Below are 22,629 nucleotides of genomic sequence, written 5' to 3'. Positions count from 1 at the left end.
GATGGACGTTTGCTCCGATTTAGCACTAAAGAGTGGTTTTCACTAGGAAAGGAGTGGGGGGCAAGAAGGAAAGGGCTCAGGCCCAAGCCTAGAAAGCTCGGGTCAAGCAGAAAGTTGATTGGAACCATGCTTTCAAGGCAGGGGTGCCACCTTTCCCTCATGATTGTGGGTGCCCACCACCACAACATGGACATGCGACATCGCCTGCATGTAGTGCATGCGATCTCACTCACACTACGTGCAGGTGTGGACGAGTGATGTTGCAAGTCCACATTGCGGCACCTGGCAGCAATGACTCTTCTTCCTCCTCCTCCTATCTGCAGCCAGCGAGGCACCCTTCTCCATGGGGAGGGGCTTGGAGGGAGAGAAACTACCTCCATGTCTGAGCCCCACCCCCCAGAAAAGGGTGCCTCACTCGTTGGCCGAGGAGGGCAGAGCTGAACTGCTTCTCTCTTGGTGGCAGTGCCGCTGCCACCTGCCAGCCTTCTTCATTGACTTTGTGGGTGCCCAGCCCCCACAATTATATTATTGTGGGTGCCCAAGCACCCAAGGGCCCCTGCAGTTGGCTCCTATGTTTCTAGGCATGGGGCAAGCAGAAGCGTGGACAAGCCCTCAGACCCAAGAGAACAGAAATGAAAGGCTTCTCTCTGCTTGCCACTTGAGTTCCAGAGAACCAGGAATGGCTCAGAAATGAGCCAGGCTATTTTCCTGCTTTTTTATTTTATTAAAGATTCCAGTCCAACCGAACCTGAGTGAGGAGAAGCTTGCCCAATAATGCTATCCACGGAGGCTATCCAGCTTAGCGTTTTCAGAGAAGGGTGTATTACTGCTAGGCGGAGGAGAACTGCCTCTGTCGCCTGCAAAAGATTTCCGCATCTACTCAGCTGGAAGGAAGAATCTGTTTACGTTCTGCTTTTGAAAATAAAACTGCATTTCCAAATAAATGAAATTGTTCCTCACACACCTGGTCCTGCTTTTTTTTTTTTTTAAACAGCTTGTCCTCTGCTTTGCAGCAGGGTCAGGCTATAAAAGTGCAAGCATGGATCATCAAGCGGAGATATTGCCTCTGGGATTCTGGACCGCAGGCCACAGCTTAACTCCTTGAGAGACAGATTGCTTAGGGCTGGATGTGACTCCAGCCCATGCCTCTCAGAAGCACTCTGCTTTTGAGTCTGCCTCTGATTCTCTGCCTCTTCCTAAGCAAGTCCTTCTAGTTGTTTGGGAGCTAAAAGGTATGTTTCACCAGACACCTTTTCTAGGGACTACAACAACTACCTCAGAGCATATACACAGAGCAATCTCTCCATAGAAGCACAATATTTGGTTCTGTTTCTTGGTCATGCTCAAGAGGAACATGTGGAAATGGATGCTGGATGGATGGACAGATGATGCACAGAATAGTCTTAAGAGGATTGTAGATCTAAGTAACTACTAATAAACAAATGTATGAAAATTCAGATTCTCTCTCTCCACCAATACTCCAGTTTCAGTCCAAGCTGTTAGTTTCTGTGTGTTGCCACTGTGCAGTGTTCTTGGAGTCACAAGACTCTGTTTTGCATTCCAGAGCTTCCAGGCTATTGGAAGTCTCACGGAAGACAGGAGACGGATGTGATGTTACTGGTTTCCTGTTCCTTTGTTTTTCAGTTGCTCTCTGCTCTCACAGAGAGAGGATGTATTTTCTTTTCTGTTTGTGTAGTTAGGAATAAAACTCTTTTTGCCATGTAGCTCATACTATCTCGTCCTTCCCTGTGCTGGATACTCTGTGTAATGGGGGAACGTGCTTGGAACCTCATCATGGCTCAGGTTGTTAATCACATCGGAGGAGCTCGGAGGAGCTCGGTCGAACACAAGTCTGACACAAGCTACAGTTTCAAGTGGATAGTATCCATGTCTCTTTCTCCTTCCTTCAATTTTCCTTCAATTTTCCCTTCAGTTTTTAATTTGATCATGGATGGGCTGGGGACAAACAAGCTGAGGCTTAATCCAGACAAGACAGACAAGGCAGAATGCCTCCCTTAGAAACTCAAGTGCACAGTTTAGGGGATGTTCCTGGACTCAGCCTTGAGCACAGATGCTCAGCTATTGACTGTGGTCAGGACTGCATTTACCCAGCTTAGGTTGGTGCACCAGCTGTGCCCATTCCATGAGCCACCAGCGATGGGCATGGTGACACATACCTTAGCGACATCTCAGATAGACTACTGCAATGTGTTCTCTGTGGGGCTGCCTTTGAGAAGTCTTCAGAAATTCCAGCTGCTCCAGAACGTTGTGGCCAGTCTGCTGAACAGACCTGGGTACTGGGAGTATGTTACTTCTTTATGACAGCTCATTCGTGGGCTTCTGGTTAATTTTTTGAGCCCAATTCAAAGTTCTAATCATGACCCTAAATAAATGGCTTGGGATTTCTGAAGTCTGTCTTCTGTCCTCCACACCTGTCCAGTTATTAAGATCTTCTGGAGAGGCTCTCCTCCCTATCAGAGTTGTGTTTGGCTGAGTTGCAGGCGAAGGCCTTCTCTGTGGCTGCACACAGGTTTTTGAACTCCTTATCCAGAGGGGGTAAGGCATGCCCTCTCCTTAAGGGCCTTCTCCTGCCATATGAAAACTTTTCCTTTTTTGATGAGCATCTGACCTGTGAAGCGGTTAAGTTTTAACTGTCCTGTTTTTATCTGCTTTTCAAACCAATATCCTTACATGTTTTCTGGTTGCATTTATTGATGTTATTTTTTGCTGCTAGCCAGGTTGAGCCTCGTGGGTCCCTTCTGGAAAGCCAGGATAGAAGTATTTTAAGCAAACAGACAGACAAATGAAGGTGGGAGTGGGGGGTGATGCGGCACATAGAATCATAGAACTGTAGAGTTGGAAGGGATCCTGAGGAACATCTATAGATAACAGCAAGGTACTTACATGATCAATCAGCTCCCTGATCATGCCGTTCCACTGCCCCTTCTCATCCTGGGCTCCGTACTTCCCATCTTCCACCACACGGATCTCATAGCTGAAGCCAAGGATTCGGGAGACTTCCCTTAGGAGATCAACGCAGTAGCCTTCAAAGCGGTCATTCCCAGAGAGCACGGTGTCTGACTTGATGAACATGACAAAGGGTTCCTCCTACACAGGAAGGAAGGAAAGAGACAGAGAGTAGCTAAACAACCACATGCAAGCTAAACCCACCAGCCACAGAAGCCACTTTGAGCAGCCACAGGACAGATCTGGGTGTCTCTCTTTGCTTTCTGGCACTGCAGCCAGTTTGGTCGTTATCCTGCCTGCTACCATTATAGCATTATAACACTAATGAGAGCCAGTGTGCTGTAGTGGTTAGATGGTCTGACTAGGACCTGGGAACTCCTTGGAGAAAACAGGAGAATATAAATGCAGCAAATAATTGAATATCATATTCCATCCTTAGAACTTGTTTCATTTTCAATGTGCTTCAAAAACTTCAGTGGCCACAATTCAAGACAGAAGTAAACACCCTGAAAGAAGTCATTGAACTCTATTGATTTTAATGGTTGCTCATCTCTGCTTTGGATTGTGGCCCCTTGTGCTCAGCTGTTTGGAATGTTCCCATTTTACAGATCAGGAACCGAGGCCATCAAGCATTATTTTCCTAAGGACGTGGTAGAAGGCCAGAGTGGGTTCATGGCTACCTGTCTTACCGCTGGATCTTACCACTCTTTGGAACTCAGCCTGACTGCCCCACATAAAGATTGTCTTCCATGAAAGACCCATAAAAAGAGGCTTTCTCCATGTTTGGAAACTGCTAGGCAGGGTGAAGGAGCTACTTCAGTGGTACTGATATTTTTTTTGGGCCAGCACCCCTTTGGTTCTATAAACTCTTCCCCAGTTCCCCCTCCCCTCCCCTTTAAAAAGCACTCTTCAGAATAGCAGTTTGCACGACCCCCCAAGGACTGCAAGAACACAATAAAATTTGAAACAGTGACAATTAATTGCCCACTTAATCAAAATCCAATTAAAATTATTTATTTAATTGATTCAACAAAACCAATGAACTTGCTCCAGGGATTCTAGCATTTCAAAGTCTCATAGTCATTTGCACCTCTGGTATCCGCCCCTCCCCCCCCCAATGGCGTCACCATCTTGCCTCTTAATGCCCACCCTTGGTAATCCCGATGCCCCGCAAGGAGGTGATACCACCCACTTTGGAAACCACTGGATTACCCAGTCTTTAAAATAGGACAAACAACTTGCAGCACCCAAAACTGGTACAGCTGGTGGACAAGGAACAGCTGAAAGCAAGGCAGCAGGCAGGATGCCCATCCAGGAAGCTGGTCCTTGTGCCTTTTGCATTCGTACTCAAGTCTAGAGGCCGGCAGGAGCAGCCATAAAGCCCCATTAATCTCAGGAGGCACAAAACAGAGTGGAGGGGGGCATGTTCCTCCATATTTAACAGTTGAAGAAGCAGCATCGTGTAGGAGCTCTGCTCGCCTCTGCGCCGCTCCTGGAGGTCTCAGACATTTCCTAGGGGGTAATTCTTGAACTCTGCAAGGCACTTATTCACGGGCTGTTTCACAATTTATTACTGGAAATGGTCAGACATTCAATTCGCAGGCTTTCAGGGCTCGCTAATCGATTTCTCAGCGAAGGTGCCCTCAATTTCAGGATCTTCACAGCTCTCCCGTGGCTTGAGGAGGAGAGAGCGGAACGGTCTGTTGGAGAAACATCATCGGCCAGCTGCCACCGACAAGGCGCTGCAGGATGAGCAGGAGGGTGTGAAAGGGGGAGGCAGGGAGGAATCCCAGCACCACGTCTTGGTGGCGGCAGCATCAGCAACAGTAAATGGGCCATCAAGTGGCAGAGCGGGAGGGAGCTGTGGGTGATTCCCTGCTTGAAAAGGGAACTGTTGCAGAACTCAGGTAAAGCAGAAGCACTCGTCTCCACCTGCGTCATCAGCACAGAATCATAGAACACTTGGAAGGGACCCCAAGAGACATCTAATCCAATCCCCTACAACCCAGGAATCACAGCTAACGAATCTGAACTCTACAATTCTATGATTCTATGACTTTATAAGGCAGTCTAGGGCCCCATCTGCACTATACACTGAAAGCAGCATCGCGTCACTTTAAACTTGGGAAGGGTATCATGGATTCATAGAATTCTAGAGTTGGAAGGAACCCCAAGGGTCATGAAGTCCAACCCTCTGCAATGTGGGAATCACAGCAAAAGGATCACTGACAGATGACCATGCATCTGTAGTTTGTTACAGATGCTGAGAGTAGTTAAAGGTAAAGGGACCCCAGACCATCAGGTCCAGTTGCGGACGATTCTGGGGTTGCAGCGCTCATCTCGCTTTATTGGCCGAGGGAGCCGGCATTCAGCTTCTGGGTCATGTGGCCAGCATGACTAAGCCACTTCTGGCGAACCAGAGCAGCTCACAGAAACGCCGTTTACCTTCCCGCTGGAGCGGTACCTATTTATCTACTTGCACTTTGTGCTTTTGAATTGCTAGGTTGGTAGGAGCTGGGACCGAGCAATGGGAGCTCACCCTGTTGCAGGGATTTGAACCGCCAACCTTCTGATCGGCAAGCCCTAGGCTCTGTGGTTTAACCCACAGCACCACCTGCATCCCTTCTGAGAGTAGTTAGGACACCCCAATTCTCCTCACAGAGCTACAGCTCCCTGAGGTCCCTGGGAAGAGGTATTTGTAGCTCTGTGAGGGAAATAGGGGTCTTCTAAGAACTCTCAGCACCCTTAACAAACTACAGTTTCCGGATGACTGTTTCAAATGGTATGATTCTGCTTTAAATCTATAATAGTGATGGGGCCAAGGTTTAGTATGAGGTACTGGCTAAACTGTTCAAGGTGACCAAGGCCTCCCCCTGCAGGCCAAAATGATGCTGTGATTCCTGCATTGTGAGTGGTTGGACTATCAGGCATGTCCAACTCCCAAGAGACTGCGATCTACTCCCAGTATAAAAAAACTGGCAGTGATCTACCCATTGTCATTGGAGGGAGGAGAAACATGGGGTGGGGGGAGTGGATGAGTTGTTGGGGTTTTTTTTTGGGGGGGGGAGGATTGCACAGAGTTTTTAAGCTTTTCTCCCATAACTTTTTATACACGATAATAATAAATTTTATTTATATCCCGCCCTCCCCAGCCGAAGCCGGGCTCAGAGCGGCTAACAACAGTAAACAGATAATAATCCCGCGACCTAGCAGGATCAGCTGGGGATCTACCAGTAGATTGTGATCTACTGGTTGGACATCCCTGGGCTAGATGATCCTTTGAGTCCCTTCCTACTCTACAATTCCATGATACTATGGCAGCTGATCTAGTCCCACAAGGAACAGCTGCTGATGCTGTAGCAAAGGCTTAGAGAAACTATCAAAATGGGGGGATGATTTGGAATTGGGAGAGAGGAGCCTGTGTGTGTGTGGTTTCAAAGAGAGAAACTCTTCAATCTCGCTGCAGCATCCTCTCCAAGGGATTCGCCTGCCCCCGCCCTCCCCCTATCTACCTCCTGAAGTAACAAAGCTCGGCACTCTGTCTAACACATCTGAATCTAAACCAGTGGGCCTCATCATAATTCATTAGAGACTGGATGGAAATTCACCCTGAACTGATGCCTGCCTTCAAATCCAATAGAAGGCCCGTGTGCTAAATGTGCTGTGACAGTTAGTGGCCAAGGAGACCGGCTGAGTATCCAAGCATCGCTGGCTAAGTGAATTACTTTGGGGTAGTTTGTCACTTGGGTGCCTAAGTGTGTGGGGGGGAGGAGGAGCCCCAAGGGACACTGAGAAATGTCAATAAGAGCTCCTGAGAGATGACAAGGACTTGATTGCAGTTTCAGAGTGGGTGGTTTGTGGGCTGTGGGAAGTTGCTCCCTAGCACAGGGCTGAGCAGAAGACAGATTGGAATCCACTGGTGAGAGGAAGTGTGAACATGTATTTGTTAGAGTGTCAAATCTCCCACTCAACCTTGCAGTCCACTGGGTGACCTCAGACCACTCAGTGCTTCTCAGTTTAACCTACCTTACAGGGTTGTTGTGGGGATTATTTAAGGAGGAGGAGAACCATATACACCACATTGAGCTCCAATGGCTTCACTGAACCCCAGTCTGGATGCCAAGGAGAACATTGTTTTGGACAGTTCCCTGCCATGCCCAAATAGTTCAGCCCTTTTGCTATCAGGATAATCTGTCCATACACAATGTAATGTATGAAAACACAGCTCAAGCTCCATGTTGGTTTCTCCTTAGAAGGTGGTGGTGGGGTTACGATTAGAAATGGAAACAGCCAAATCTAGGAGGGGTTAGATAGAACCCTGCAACCACTTACCAGGACTGTGGTGACAATCAAGGATCTGTTGGTGAGGGAATCTGTCACATTGGGGCCTTGCCTTCGGGAGATTTCAGTGATATTCAGTCCATCAGATGGGCTCCACACACCAACCTGTGATGGAGGCAAAGACAAGAAATGAGCAAAAATTCAACCAAACCATCAGGCCAGACCAGTCAGGCCACTGAAGGGAGAGAGAACGGTCAAGGGAGTGGAGTGGAGGTCAGATATTGTGAAATCAGTCTCTAGATCAGGGGTGGGGAACCTGATGCCCTCCAGATGTGGCTGGACTACAACTCCCATCATCCATGACCACTGGGTCATGTTGGCTTTTGGGGTTGATGGGAGTTGGAAGTCCAACAGCATCTGGAGGGGAACTGCAAATGATCCCCATCCCTGCTCAAGTGAAAACAGGCAAATAAATGAGAGAGAGGGCTGGGCAGTGCTTCTACAAACTGTTACTTTGATGTAACACAACCTTAACATGATTTAAGAACATAAGAAGAGCTTGCTGGATCAGGCCAGAGTGACCCATCTAGTGTAGGCTGCTGTTCTCACAATGGCCAACCGGATGCCCCAACAGGAAACTTGCAAGCAGGATTTGAGCACAAGAGCACTCTTTCCACCTCTGGTTTCCAGCAACTGGCATTCAATATCATTGCTGTCTCTGACAATGGAGGCAGAGCATGGCCACCATGGTGAAGTTATCCAGTCCTCTTTTAACACCATCCAAGTGTCAGCAAGTTCCATAGTTAAAGAAAGTATGTGCCAAATGTATTGCTTTATTTCAGTGCGGCCGAAAGGGGAGGGGTCTCATCATCTGGGCAGTCCAGGATCTCCATACACACTACCCAAGCTTGTGCCCTGGGGAGGTCAGTGCTGCTAATACAGCGGTTTATCTTTGCACTCCAAGCATAGTTCATTGTCTCTTGAGACAGACAGATGGCGGCAACAACAATAACAAAATAAACAAGATGTTTATGTGTCTGCATGTGCATATAATGACTAAGTGATGTTTCAAGCTATCTTAGGAGAGGATTCAAAAGACTTTGTAAAAACTAACACAGGAGGAAGCTGGCACATTTCACGGTTTCACCTGTGGATTATCTGAGAACCCCTGAGTCTTAAATGACACAGTCTGCAAGGCAAGAAGCTCTGTATTACATTTTAAAAGACCCCCCCCCCCAAATCTGCACAACCACACAAAGTAACCACACAACGTTTTACTGATATGAAGTAAAACTTCATTGCATTGCAGGGGGTTGGACCAAGCAACCCTTTGAGTCCCTTCCAGCTCCATAATTCCATGATTCTATTAAAACACCAACAAGACCCCTTTCAAAAGAGTTGATTGTTTATATACAAAAGACAGTTCCCTCCCTTGGTCCTCATCTTCATCCTGCAATAACCCATGTGTGGAAAGATTATTAGTGGGTATGATGATGTGGGTGGCGCTGTGGGTTAAACCACCGAGCCTCTTGGGCTTGCCGATCAGAAGGTCAGCAGTTCGAACCCCCGTGACGGGGTGAGCTCCTGTTGCTCGGTCCCTGCTCCTGTCAACCTAGCAGTTCAAAAGCACATCAAAGTGCAAGTAGATAAATAGGTACGGCTCGGGCGAAGAGGTAAACAGTGTTTCTGTGCGCTGCTCTGGTTCGCCAGAAGCGGCTTAGTCATGCTGGCCACATGACCCGGAAGCTGTACGCCGGCTCCCTCGGCCAATAAAGCGAGATGAGCACTGCAACCCCAGAGTCGGCCACGACTGGATCTAATGGTCAGGGGTCCCTTTACCTTTACCTTTATGATGACATGCAAATGGCAAGCAAGAACCCTCATTGCAGTTGTGACGATGACTTGGCAAAAGAAAGAAAAATACCCTACATGGGAGACCCAAGCCTGCTTAAATAAAAATAAAAATAAAAATCCCTCAACAACACTGTCCCACTATCCCACCACTGCCAGCACTGCCACCACGCTAGCTGGATACAGGATTTGTAATTACACATGTTTAATGCCTCCATAATCCGTTAACTTGCAGGAGGCAAGGAAGATCAGAAGCTCACCGCTAAACCTCAGGCAAATGTAAACTATTAAACATAATGCAAAAGTACATATCAGGATTTGCTCCCGGTTTGGGCACACAATTAATTCAGATTAGCTATTGACTGGAATTTAATGTCCTGACTCCACAGAGATTTGACACAGACACTCTAAAGCCTTTCTTGAGCTAAGAGAGAACTTAAGCACACACACTCGAGAGAAAGAGAGCGTGAAAATGTGATAAGAACTCGCTGGAAATGACGGAAATTAACTGAGTCCCAGCATCCTTGCAGAGCATACAAGAAGCTGTTAGGGAATTTTAATGCCACATGCTGGCCTTAAGTAACAGTCCAGAAATTATCTTGAATAAGCACCAGTGCTGGAAGAAATACTAACACCAACACCTTGAGAAAGTCTTGCAGAAGGTAAAAAAGTCTGGAGATATTTTTATATTTTAGACTGGGATATATTTTTTCTCCCTTGGATGACCCAATTAAATGGATGTGAATATGGCAAGAGCCAGTGTGGTGCAGTGGTTAGAGTAGTGTACTAGGACCCAGGAGAGTAGGGTTCAAATCCCCACTTGGCCATGAAGCTGACTGGGTGACCTTGAGCCAGTCACTGCTTCTCAGCCTAACCTACCTCACTGGGTTGTTATGGGGCTTAAATGAGAAGGGGGACAGACCATGTATGACACATCAAGCTCCTTGGAGAAAAAGGTGGGATATAAATGCAATAAATAAAATAAGACATCTTCACAAGAACACCTCCCGTTTCCCAGAAAGAAACGTTTACTTGTAGAATTCACAGAATTAGACACATTCCTGGAGGACAGCTATTGGCTAGGAGAGCTAAAATAAAACCTCCATGTACAAAAGAAGTCCGCTTGTGATGATCAGATGCTGATCTCACAGCAACCATGTAAAGGCAGTAAGGCTGAAAGACGGTGAGCTGGCCAATGAGATTCAGGAATGAGCAAGGGATGAGCAGGACTCACTAGTGCAATGCCAACCCTTCAGCTCCTATATGGTTCTCAGGGTCAATGGATAGTCTGGGGGAGCCCAGGAGAACTGCTCTGATCTTTGAAAAGAGGAAAGGAGGCTGTGAGGCAACCCAACTGACCTTTTCAAGCCCGTCTTCCTTGAGGCTGATGATGTCCAAGTCGAAATCCGTCCTCAAGCCGCTGGTTTTGTTGAAGACGATGCGTCCAGTGAGACCTTCCCACTGGGCCTGGGGAAAGAAAGGGGGGACATTGGAGGTTGGGGGATGTTGATGAATAGTGGGGTGGGAGTGGGGAGAGACAAAGGAGGCATTTGTCAAGCTCATAAATCACAATCTGCTCCAGAGAAGCACAGTGCTTTATTTTAATTACTCCTTCCACCATGACTCTGCCCCTGAAGAGCTTGATTAATTAATAATCACCCCCGATTGCTCATGGGACTGCAGAGGCTGGGGAACCCCATAAATCCCACTGTAGTCTCAGCCCTGATTTACGCTCACCCCTTCCAGGTTGCTCACCATGGAGGGGAAATAACTCACTGGTCTGTTGAGATTTTGGCCAGTCACAGTCCTGGGGAGAAAGACACACACACACACACACACACACACACACACACACACACACACCACTTGCCTGGAAGAAACCACAAAGAGGTTTACACAAAAACAGTAAAATAAAGAAAAAATCCAAACCATACTTTAAACCATACAAAAGTTAAAACACAAAAACAGATTAAAATAGCCTTAACTTCCTAAGCACTTTGTCTAACCAATAATGTTTAGGGCAGGCACCAAAAAGACTACAGTGAAGGAGCCTGCTTGATCTCAATAAGCAGGGAGTTCCAAAGTGTAGGTGCTGGCCCACTAAATGATCGAGTTCTTTTAAATGCAGAATAGATATTATGTGGCACCTGTAGTACTGAAATTTTGCCAATTGAAGTGGTCATGTGGGTATGTATGGAACAGGGGTCAGCAAAGTTTTTGTGGCTTGGGCCAGTTCATGATTCCGCCATAGTGCACGAGCGCGTGCACGCACGCATGTGCAAACACTATTTTTGGTGCTCCTTCCAGCGTGGATGAGGCATGCACAGCTTCCCAATGGCTGCAGAAGCTTCATGCAGCCAATGGGAATCTGGACAGCGTCGCGGAAGGCGGTCCCTGCTCTGCTCCGCATTGGTTTAGCATGGTGAGAGCTGACCAAGTGGGCGTTGTGGGTCCCCGAGTGGCCAGCAGGGGTCCATGGGCCGCTTAAACAACCCCCATGGGTTGCTTCTGGCCCATGGGCCTTAGGCTGCCAACCCCTGGCGTGGGATGAGGAGATTTCATCAATAAACTGGTTCCAAATCATTAAGGGCTTTATATACTAACAGTTTGTGACAGCAGTCACAAAATTAAAAGACACCTGCTTCTTGGGAGAAAAGCAATGACAAACCTAGACAGCATCTTAAAAAGCAGAGACATCAACTTGCCAACAAAGGTCCATATAGTTAAAGCCATGGTTTTCCCAATGGTGATGTACAGAAGTGAGAGCTAGACCATAAAGAAGGCTGATCGCCAAAGAATTGATGCTTTTGAATTATGGTGCTGGAGGAGACTCTTGAGAGTCCCATGGACTGCAAGAAGATCAAACCTATCTATTCTTAAAGAAATCAGCCCTGAGTGCTCACTGGAAGGACAGATCCTGAAGCTGAGGCTCCAATACTTTGGCCACCTCATGAGAAGAGAAGACTCCCTGGAAAAGACCCTGATGTGCCACTCAGAGGCGTTTTGTGCACACTTGGGGACCAGCACCCTTCAACACAGCACCTATCAATCAGCAATGGTTTAACTGTGATTCCTTGATTGTAGAGAGGTTGGACTAGATGGCCCTTGGGGTCCCTTTCAACTCTACAATTCTATGATTCCATGAATCATTCTCCACTTTCAGCACCTCAGCAAACCTGAAATCACTGTTATTCTCAGTTTCCAGTGCCACCAGAACAATTAAACTCGATGTCCTAAGGGAGTCTCTCCCCCATCTCTCTATCTCACACACAGAGTGCCAATGGAGCAGGAGGCCAATGGGGCTGGGGAGGGAGGAGGTCCACCCTATCAACTTCTGTGCCAGCTTGTGACATTTGAGCTTTCACGTGGCCAGTCCTTGCCTGCACTTAATGAAAGCCGTTTTACATGCCATGAACTTTAGGCCTGGTATTTCCCTGCTCTCGTCCATGAAATGCCAAGCCGTTAACAGGGTTTAGTGTTTTCCTGTCATATCGCAGTGAAGGAGCCACAATCTTTCATGAGGCTCCTTACGCCATAGTCGTTCGCACCACATGTCCTGGGGAAACCAAGCTTGAAATAACCCCAGTGAGCATGCTGCCCCACATCCCTTGTTATGATTTCTTACATAATGAAAATAAAGGTACTGTTAAGAAAAAGGAGACATATGTCAATATTTGCATTCCCCTCGCAAGCCTATCCCTAAGTATTTGAAGATGATGATCCTATAATATTTGAAGCTGGCTATCATATATAACCTTTTAGCCTGGTGAATTGGAGACTGAGAGATTATATGGCAGCCATCTTCAAATATCTGGTGGGCTGTCACATTAGGGCGGTTCATAAAAATATTTTTTTAAAAAATGCCTGCTCCAAAGGTCTTATCTTACTACACTAGGGATTATAAACCTATATTTTTGAAATTTCATGCATATCAGTTAATATCTTGACCCTCCTCCACGAAAATGGCTGTTTACTTGGCCATTTTCCTATGTTGTGAAGGCTGAAATTTCAATTCATTGGAGCAGGGTCAAGATATTAACTACAGTTTTATGATTCTAATTATTACCATAACCAAGACTAAATAATACTATTTGGTGTTTATAACTGAGCAGAATGGAGTTACAATTCTACATATTGCAAACACAACCCTAGGTTCCCCCAGCTTACTGTAGCTTGCTAGTAAGGGAACTATAAACTTTGCTAAACCTTAGACCCTAAGAGACTTCCAGGCTAAGGTCTCCCAAGATCTCCTGATTAAGTTGCAAACCCAGCAAATGATCAATCCATATGCCAATAAAGGCTTGAGAATCTGAGCATATGATCGAGCTATTCTTCAAAGGGCTTGTTTTGATCCAGCAGACAAAAAGCTCAATGGAGGTTTAGTGGATCAGAATAAATTCTGAAGAACAGTTTGAAAAGCAGGGGTAGATTTGGAGGCAGGGACAGAATGGCTATAAAAAGTCTAGGCACTTTCCTGTTTGTGACAGAAGCTTTGGAAGGTCTGGCGCACACTGGCAAAAGCAGAGCAAGTTGCTACCTCTGCAGTGGGAATTGTCAGCTTCTTTAGCAGAGAAATGCCTTCTGTTTGGGGCCTCCCAAAGGACAAATGTTGCCTCTTTATGGTCTCTGCTTCTGGCAGCAGATTTTGCAAATGTGCAACTGGTTGAAAACACAGGGAAGCAACAGCCCTGGGCATAAAATAGAGCTCAGAGGAAAGAGGAAGGTGAATCTAAGGAACTGAAGACAGAAGCACATTGTCAGCATTGTTACCTCCCCACTTGCTAATAACATAAAAACAGCCTGTTGGGTGAGGCCAATGGCCCATCTAGTCCAGCCTCCTGTTCTCACAGTGGCTGAAGGGGCGAGGCAAGCCTCCCTGGAAAGAGCATTTCACAAATGGGGAGCCACCACAGAAAAGGCCATTCTAATGGTGCCTGCCCAACCTCTCATGGAGGAGGCACACAAAGAAGGGCCTCATATGATGATCTCAGGGTCTATATTGGTTCATATGGAGAGAGGCGGTCCTTGAGATATTGTGGTCCCGAGTTTTATGGGTCAAACCCAGCATTTTGAATTGGGCCCAGAAGCCGTGAAATTGGACCAGAATCACTGTCATATGCTCAAATTGTCTTGCCCTGGGGAGCAATCTGGCTGCTGAATTCTGCACTAGCTGAAGTATCCAAACCATATTCAGAGGCAGTCCTACATATAACATGTTGCAGTAAACTAAACTAGAGGTTACCAGAGCATAGTCAACAAAAGTTAGGTTATTCCTCTCCTGTTAGGGGTGCAGCTGGGCCACCAGCCAAAGCTGATGGAAGGCACTCCATGTCACTGAGGCCACCTGAGCCTCAAGTGACAGCAAATGATGCAGAAATACCCCCCAGCTAAGTACCTGCTCCTTCAGAGAGAGTTTAATCCCATCAAGAGCATTAAAAGTTTACTGAACAGTGAAGTAGTTAACTAAATGTGGTATATAAAACTCTTGCTAAATTACTACCAGACTTTGAAAAGCTGGCATCACTGGATCAAGTTCACCAGTTTTGTTGAATTAATTAAGCTAAATAGTTTTAATTAGGCTTTGAATAAATGTGCAATTACTTGTTACTGTTTTGAATTTTACTGTGTTACTATATTCCTTAGAGAGCCATGCAAACTGCTATTCTGAATAATGCTTTTTATAGGGTAGGGGGCTCTGGGGATGAGTTTATGGAAGCAAGGGGGCTGTGGCCTGAAAAAGTTTGGGATCCACTGGTGTAGATATTCCATAAAACTTGAGTGAAGTGAGAGAAAAGGGCAAGCACAGCAGCAGTCTGCCGTGGTCGGTTGCACTATTAGGAAGGAAGGAGACTTTTAATTCGAGGCCAACATGTTTACACAGATTAACTCCTGGGCTTCTGTTCTTCTTGTGTCTTTGTCTGCAAGGCTCAAAAGAAACACTGCCATGGAGTGCCTCTAATTTCCACATGCATAATAGCAAGGTCAACCCTCAACCTCTTCCTTGGCAACCTGAATAGCACTCCAGAGCTTCTCTGTGTCTCTGTTGTTCTCATGGTAATTGCTCACACTTGAGCTGTGAATCTCTCATTTCTAGTCACAGGAGATCACTCAGAGCGATGCACCTTGAGAGAGAGGGTGACAGGTGAAGTGGAACTGAGAGCTGGGACCAGAGGTCAGCTGGCCTCCCCTCATTCAGTGGTGCTTGGCTGCTCTCCAAAAGGTCTTTGCTGAGCATCACTTGAATGAGGCACCAGCCTCTTCCTCAGTGAGATGGAAGCTTCTCAGCTTCCTTGGTGATTTAGGAGGTTGATGACCTGCCCAGTCTCACCCACTCTTACCTAAAGCTTCAGGCTAGTATCAGTCACTCTAGTTGCCCCCTCTTGAGATGCGGCCACCAGATTTTCATAGCACATCTAGGAGCATTCCCACTCAGCCCCATGCCATTTATGCCACCTAGGGGAATGTTTGTACAAGACAAACTTGCAAAAGTGCACCTGCGCATATACACGCAACCTGTAAATCAACTCTCTGCCCTGGAAACTGGAGGCATGACCCAAGCAAGATGTTCAGTGGATTGGGCACTTTCAGACCCCCTTGCCAATCAAAAAGTCAAGTTGAGATGGTGATGTTGGAGGGTAATGGAGAGGCCATCCAACAGCACAGGATCTCCATTGCAACAGCATAATTTGCTTCCACAGTTTGACAGGCTCCAAGTAAGTCAACAAGGCTTCCCATTGTTCCCGTCTCTGTTGACAACCAGTTATGGGGGGCCTGTCTGCTTGAATCATGCCAGAATCCTTAGCCAGGTAGCCAGGTTGCCAACTCTGAGAACTCTGCACAAAACCACTCAAAATTGGTGATTGGAGTCTTTCAGAGGTCCTATGGCTGTGATGCCTTTTGATGATTTCTTCCAGGAGTACACATTTTTAAGGGGGTGGCAGTCTACCATTAAAAAATAAATAAACATTCTTTGCAAGGTTTATTTTCCAAGAGAACATCTCCCCGAAGTGTGTACTGGGAAGTTCAAACATCCCTGCTTTGGCCTCTTGCAATGGGGGGACTCAGTTGGCTTCTCTGCCTCTTGGATCCAAGTGACGCTCCCTGCATGCCAAATGCAGTCAGGAAAGCTGTTTAGGCTGCAGGCGAGGGAGATGGTAATTACCCAAAACACAGAGAAAAATGAAGTCCCCACTTCATTCCCCTGACATTCAGCTCACTCAAGTCTGTGGCTCTGCCAAAACAGAGGCGTGCCTGCTGCCAATTTCCCCACGAGAGTTTTTGAGCTGTTCACTAAGTGGTTGACAGATGCACCAAGTAAACACTCCTCAACAAGAGAGAAAGGTGGGAAGGAAAGGCAGCAGATGGTGTTCCTATTTGACAGAGAAAAATACCAGGGGTGGAGGGGAGGCTGATAGTTTGGCGGAAGCACCTCTGTGCTGTGTGCCAAAGGTCCTGAGTTCAATCCCCAGCAACTCCCTTGGAAAACATCTCAGGTGGAAGGAGTGGGAAAGGAGTCTCCCGGAGACTCTGGAGACCTGCTGCTGCCAGTCGGAGTAAAGCATTATGGGTAAGATAAACCAAGTGTCTGTTTCAGTACAGATAAGTTTTGTAAGTTCATGTGACAATAGGCCACCATTCTTTGTGACAGAGCTCAGTAGCAGAGCATTTGCCTTATATGCAGAAGGTCCCAGGTGTCTCCAGGTAGGACTAGGAGAGGCTATTGTCTTATGCTCTGGAGAGCAGCTGCCAGTCAGTGTAGACAATACTGAGCTAGTTGGATCAAGGCTCTGACTCAGGATAAGGCAGCTTCCTACATTTCTATTAAAAGGATTTGGCAGAGAGATCTTCAGTGAAGCCATCTATGGCATTGTCAAAGTTTTGAAAGGGAAGAACATGGTGTGTCTAGCGGCTGGAATGGGAAGCAAACAGCCCTAATCTGTACATTTATATAGGTAGGTAGAGAGATAGAGAAGTTGGGGGCTCAGCACCAGCCATGGCTGGGCGTTGCAGAGACTGAAGCTTGTTCTACTCTTGTTTCACCTCTGTCCCTAAGATAAATCATGTTCCTTTGGTTGTGATCCAGCCTAGAGGACTGGTATTTTACATATGAATGCTTAGTCCTGGGTTCTCCTGAAGAATATGGGCAGCTGTCTCTCAAAATAAAGGTGCCAGATGGGATTAGAAGTGACACTGGCACAAATGCATTCAGAGTCAGACCCATTGAGCACAGTATTGTCTAGACTAATTACACTGTCTATTCAAACTGGCAGTGGTATTCCAGAATGTCAGGGTGTGTGTCCGTACCCCCAACCCACTCTATCTGGGGATGGCTGAGATTGAATTTAGGCTGTTCTGCAAGCTAAGTACGTGCACCTGGAGCTAATTACGACTTGTTACTGGGCTTAGGCTCATCTCCACCACCTGCCTAATTCAAAGCAATCTTTGCCTCCAGAAAGAGGCAATGGCCCAAGCAAAGATGCAGGCTCAGAATCACCAGAGCTGGCTTTCTGCTAGAGTGAGATCAGGACCATGGACAGCAACAATGAAGACTGCCCAGGATGCAAATACAAGAGTTTCAGGACCATAGACAGCAATCTTGCAGCACTGAGCACACATCCCTTCACTCAAGATGCAAAAGCAGGTTCCATCCGGATGCATTGTACTTCTTACCTCTTTGATGAAATTCATGAAGCGTCCACCAAACCGCCAGGCTTTATGCCGATGGCACTGGAGGGAGTTGACAGTCATCTGTGGAGCCCGTTGGTAGCACACGGAGACAATGTGGACAGCATCGTACAACAGGGCAGCATCTGTCTAAAATGAAGGGGAACAGGATTTGCTTTGATAACAGCTCTAGGAGCAAGGAAGCCTTTCACCTCCCAAGTGATGATGATGATCATGCCACCCTCACTATAGGAAATCCATTTTGGCCAAGATAGTCTTTGGCTCCAGCCTCCTTAGGTCAACTGAGCCATCTGCATCATGCTGCTACTTCCATCTTGGTAGTCTCTGGTCCAGTTTACATGGACATCATTGAATGGCCTTCTGTCAAGATCATGCATCTGGAATCCTACAGAGGCAGGAGTAGCAGCAGCAAAGGGAAGGCAGTGAGCAGGGGAAGGATGAAACACTGTATCCCATTGCAGTTTCTTTACTCTACATTGCCTCCTCCCAAAACACCTATTCCATAGAAGCTGCTGTCAAGATTTTGTGACATGCATTCATGTGTAAGGTGTAGGTGATGATTCACAGCTGATGATTCACAGCTGATTGCGTTAACTGCCCCCCACAGAGAAGCAACTGCTTTGTCTTCCCAATACGTTGTCCAAAACAGAACCAGACAAAGACAGAGTTTGCAACAGTTTGACATGCAAACTCCCTTGCCTCTTGCCCTCATCAACACAGGTTTGCACCACACACTAAAAGGCAGGAGTAGTTTAAATGGGCCATCGTACCATCATCACCCCTGTGATCAACCCTGGCTCAGGCTTGGGGGCTGCCTGCAACCTCTCCATAGACCATTTATCAATGATGGCAGAGACATGGGGATTCTCCACGTTCAAGATGCGGAAGCCAGTCAGGTTCACTCCAGAGTAGCGATATTGCTCTAGATCCAATGCATAAAGATCCTTTAAAAAGAAAGAGGGAGACTTCATTTCAGTGCTTTATCTACTTCCCCCTTGAACCATTTAGTTCTTTTTTGGGAGGGAGGGAGGGAGGGAGGGGCAGTCTTCAAAGGTGGGCCAAGTCCTCTGAGACACTTCACCACTCTTACTGAAACTTGGCTCCCCTTGAAATTCAACAGCTGCTCTGCCTGAGCAAATTCCCACTGAAGTTGGTCCTCCAATGTTGCTTTAGGAAAAGATTCAATGGTGTTTCCAGCTGGGAGGCATTTCCCTGTCTTGCATCAGTTAATTATGGTGCTGATTAATTATGCATTAATTCCAATAAGAGAATATTGAAAATGTTTGAAAGGGGGGGAAAGAAATAATTTGGAAAGTATGGCATTAAATCTTGTTATAGTTGCCACTTCCAAGCATCAAAACCCATCATTCTGGAATACTGGTATTGCTAATATTTTCACCATCTTGTAATTTTTCAAGTGGGGGGAGAGGTAGAGTAAGCATACAATTAAATTTTCTCAAAACCACAAGCAGCCAAAATAAACCTTGGCAATGATGATGCTTCAGTCTAATATGGCAGTCTATTCTATTCATGAGAGAAACACAAAGCCCACGGGAAAATGACTGTTTCAGATTTGTGCCATCTCTGGTCTTTTAGACTGCCCACCCCTCTAAGAGTAGGTAGGATCTGCATGTGCAGTGGGACACAGGAGTAATTTGCCCACTGCAAATTTACCATTCATTGCATGTAGAACATCACACAGAACACCACATCTCCACCAGATATTATCATTTTGGAATATCATTAACCATTGCACAATAACAGACTGAGTGATTTGTTCCAGTTCTCAGGCTGTGGGTTTTACTGGTTAATCCTTACTGTATGTCCCACTGGACAGCTGATGAGCAACTTTGAACCTTGTTTGGGGGAACCCAGTTAGCATCACTGCATTGGCCAGGATCTGGCAGGAGAAGTGCGAGCATTGACTGGATCACCAAATTTTCACCCACTTCCCACATGTACAACCCAGAGTTTCTCATCTTACATTCATTAAACTGGATGGAGAGAGAAAAATGTGGCATTTTTTCTCTTGACCATCTCAGACTTCTACAAACAGGCCTGGTCCCCTGACCCAGAATCCTCCATTTCTGCCTCTTGTAGTCGGAAGATGTGCTCTTGGCCATCTTCCAGTTTGAGACCAATACACATTACAATCTTAGGAAGAATTTCCTTCAAGTCCTCAAAAGACTTTTCTTTATTTTTATTTAAATGCAGAGCCAGCCCAAATACATTTCGACACCAGAGGGCCCCAAAATGGCACTCTCTCCCTACTGGGGAAGAAGGGGTGAGAGAAGAGATATATCAGGAACAAGGAGCGAAGAAAGATCAAAATTGGGATCTGCTGCCCCTGTGGATTCTGCTGCCTGAGGTGGTCACCACACCTTGCCTCATGGGTGGGCTGGCCATGTTTAATTGGTAGCTGTTGGCTGTCAATGTCAACAGCTAGAGTGCTCAGTATTTGAAGACCACCATCAAAGAGGAGCTAAGATGTTTCTTGACTTTATGATCCACCTCCACTGTCTGCAAGTGAGAGAGCAATAAGTGGAGGAGAGGTGGAATGGGAACCATTCAGGCAAAGTGCTGGCAGGGAGCCCAGGCCTGCCTCTTGGCAGTCAGTGTGCACAGGGGGCATTTACAAGTCCCACTCCAGTGCACTTCCTTAATACTTCCCAGGGCTTTGCAGAGCAGAGCTGGAATATTAATTCCTGCAGTCAAAGTGAGGTCTGCACTTCAGGAGGTCTGCAGTTTAAGCCTACCACAAACTCATCTAAATGGGGCTTGAAAGAGAGGTGAGTGAGGCGGTTGCTCTGCTTCGCAGGAAGGAGCAGAAACAGCTGACCCCAATGGAAGGGAAAGGAAATGGCACTCAGCAGCATCCCAGTTAACATTTGGCTGGGAGGACACAACAGCACCAGAAACATCTGTAAAGAGAAGTTCTTTTAAACCTGTATCTCATGCTAGTGAATGGTTGGCCTGTGAGCCAATCTAAGGCAGAGCCCAGGGAATTAGGAAGGAATCACACACACACAATTTCCTACCTTCAACAAAAGCCATAGCTACTGATGGTGCCAAGGTTAGAATTAACCTGGTTTGGCTTGCTGGCTGGCTGGCTTGCTTGTTTGATTAATGTAACACCTTTTCCTCTAAGGAGCTCAAGGTGGCATACATGGTTCTTTCCCTCCTCATTTAATCATTCCACCAGACATTTCCCAAATGCAGTGATCAGGAATCACAGGTGGGGGCTATAGTCTTCACTTGTTGGTGGCTAACTCAGACCCTGCCCCCACCCCCGGGCTCAGACCAGAACTTTTGCCACTTGGTCAAAGAAACAACTTGGAAACTCTTGGATTAAAATCAGCTCCCTGACTGGTTTCACTCCTCATTTCAACCATCCTCATTTAATTTCCACAACTACCACATTTAGACCAGGCTTCCTCAACCTCAGCCCTCCAGATGTTTTTGGCCTACAACTCCCATGATCCTTAGCTAGCAGGACCAGTGGTCAGGGATGCTGGGAACTGTAGTCTCAAAACATCTGGAGGGCCGAAATTAAGGAAGCCTGGTTTAGACTGAGAAGCAGTGCCTAGCACAGCTTTGCGGCAATGTGGGGATCCAAACACTGGTCTCCTGGGCCTAGTCTGACATTCTAACCACTACCCCACATCGGCTTTCAAATACGAATTTGTCTGGAACTTGTCACAATCAGCTGTATTGCAACTTGAGTGCCATTCCCCTCAAAAGTTCTCATCTGGCTTGGAATGTTAAATGAGATTCTGCATATGCTCAGCCAGCAGTCAATGGACCAGGCACTTAAAGCTAGCTTGTATTGATTGCTGTGGAACTACATGAGCTAGTTAAATGGCATGTGATTTATAAAACAAGGCTCTGCTGCATGAATAAGCAAACTGGGTATGCGTGTCTAGGGCAGGGTGCTGAACCATCCATATTCACTGCATGATCAACCATACATGTGGCCCCAAACCACAATTCCCTGGAAGCAACTTGATGGTACACGTGGACCCAGCACCATCACCACACATGATCAGTTAGGAAAGAGCTCCAGGAAAGCTGGTGAGCTTTTTCTGAATGTAAATGGAGAATGATTGAAAACGCTGAGCCATCTCTAATCACAGCCAATGCTGATACCAGCTGCAACATTTCTTTAAGGCACACATACAGATGTGCACTATCAGAAGGAAAATACAGAGGCTGAAACATTGGGGCTTCCAGGCAGGTCTATATCCAAAGCTGTTTGCATTTTGTGGCTAATCATTGGCTGTTGCTTACATTTTTGTATTGCCTTCTGTTGGATCACAATCCATTTTCTCATTCCACAAAGCATGAATCAAAAATCTTAACAGGGTCACATAAATATTTTGATTAAAAAATGCACATTTCAAAAGTTCACAAACAACATATTCTAGTTCTTTTATTTCCTAATTTTTTATTTCCTTCTGTTCTCACGATTTCACCTGATGCTTCTTCCATCCTAACAGCTATTAATAAATTAATTACCATTTCATGATACTCTGCTGTCAAGAGTACCTCTTGCACATCCCCAAAGGACTGAATTTTTGTGTGTGTCTGTGACTATGGGACATAAATAGTCACAACAATGAGCAGTTGCTTGAGGCAGGTCCCATCTGCTCTGTACATTTAAAGCAGTACAATACCACTTCAAACAGTCAGACTCAGGATGATCCTCTGCAAGGCTACACACCAGCATCCCCCAAACTGGTGCCCTCTAGACGTTTTGGACTACAGCTCCCATTAGCCCCAGTATCCTATGGCTGTACTGGCTGAGGCTGATGGCTTACAGTCCAAAACAGCTAAAGGGCCCCAGCT

At 46.5% G+C, this 22,629-nt stretch overlaps 1 protein-coding gene across 3 annotated transcripts in view; it reads right to left on the bottom strand.

Annotated features, from left to right (window-relative positions):
• GRIK3 (glutamate ionotropic receptor kainate type subunit 3) overlaps window positions 1-22,629 on the bottom strand; it is a 189,277-nt gene that overhangs the window by 33,876 nt on the left and 132,772 nt on the right. For all 3 annotated transcript variants that reach the window (XM_077931845.1, XM_028739214.2, XM_077931844.1), the window contains 5 exons: window positions 18,555-18,728; window positions 17,770-17,913; window positions 10,459-10,566; window positions 7,300-7,413; window positions 2,905-3,108 (listed from right to left, as the gene is read on the bottom strand). In XM_077931845.1, the coding sequence (XP_077787971.1) occupies window positions 2,905-3,108; window positions 7,300-7,413; window positions 10,459-10,566; window positions 17,770-17,913; window positions 18,555-18,728 (744 nt within the window). The remainder of the gene's footprint in view (window positions 1-2,904; window positions 3,109-7,299; window positions 7,414-10,458; window positions 10,567-17,769; window positions 17,914-18,554; window positions 18,729-22,629) is intronic.

The sequence above is a fragment of the Podarcis muralis genome, chromosome 7 (genome assembly GCF_964188315.1).
Source record: "Podarcis muralis chromosome 7, rPodMur119.hap1.1, whole genome shotgun sequence".
NCBI lineage: Eukaryota > Metazoa > Chordata > Lepidosauria > Squamata > Lacertidae > Podarcis > Podarcis muralis.
Note: the sequence above shows the minus strand (reverse complement) of the source record. Positions and strands in the feature narration are given on the sequence as shown.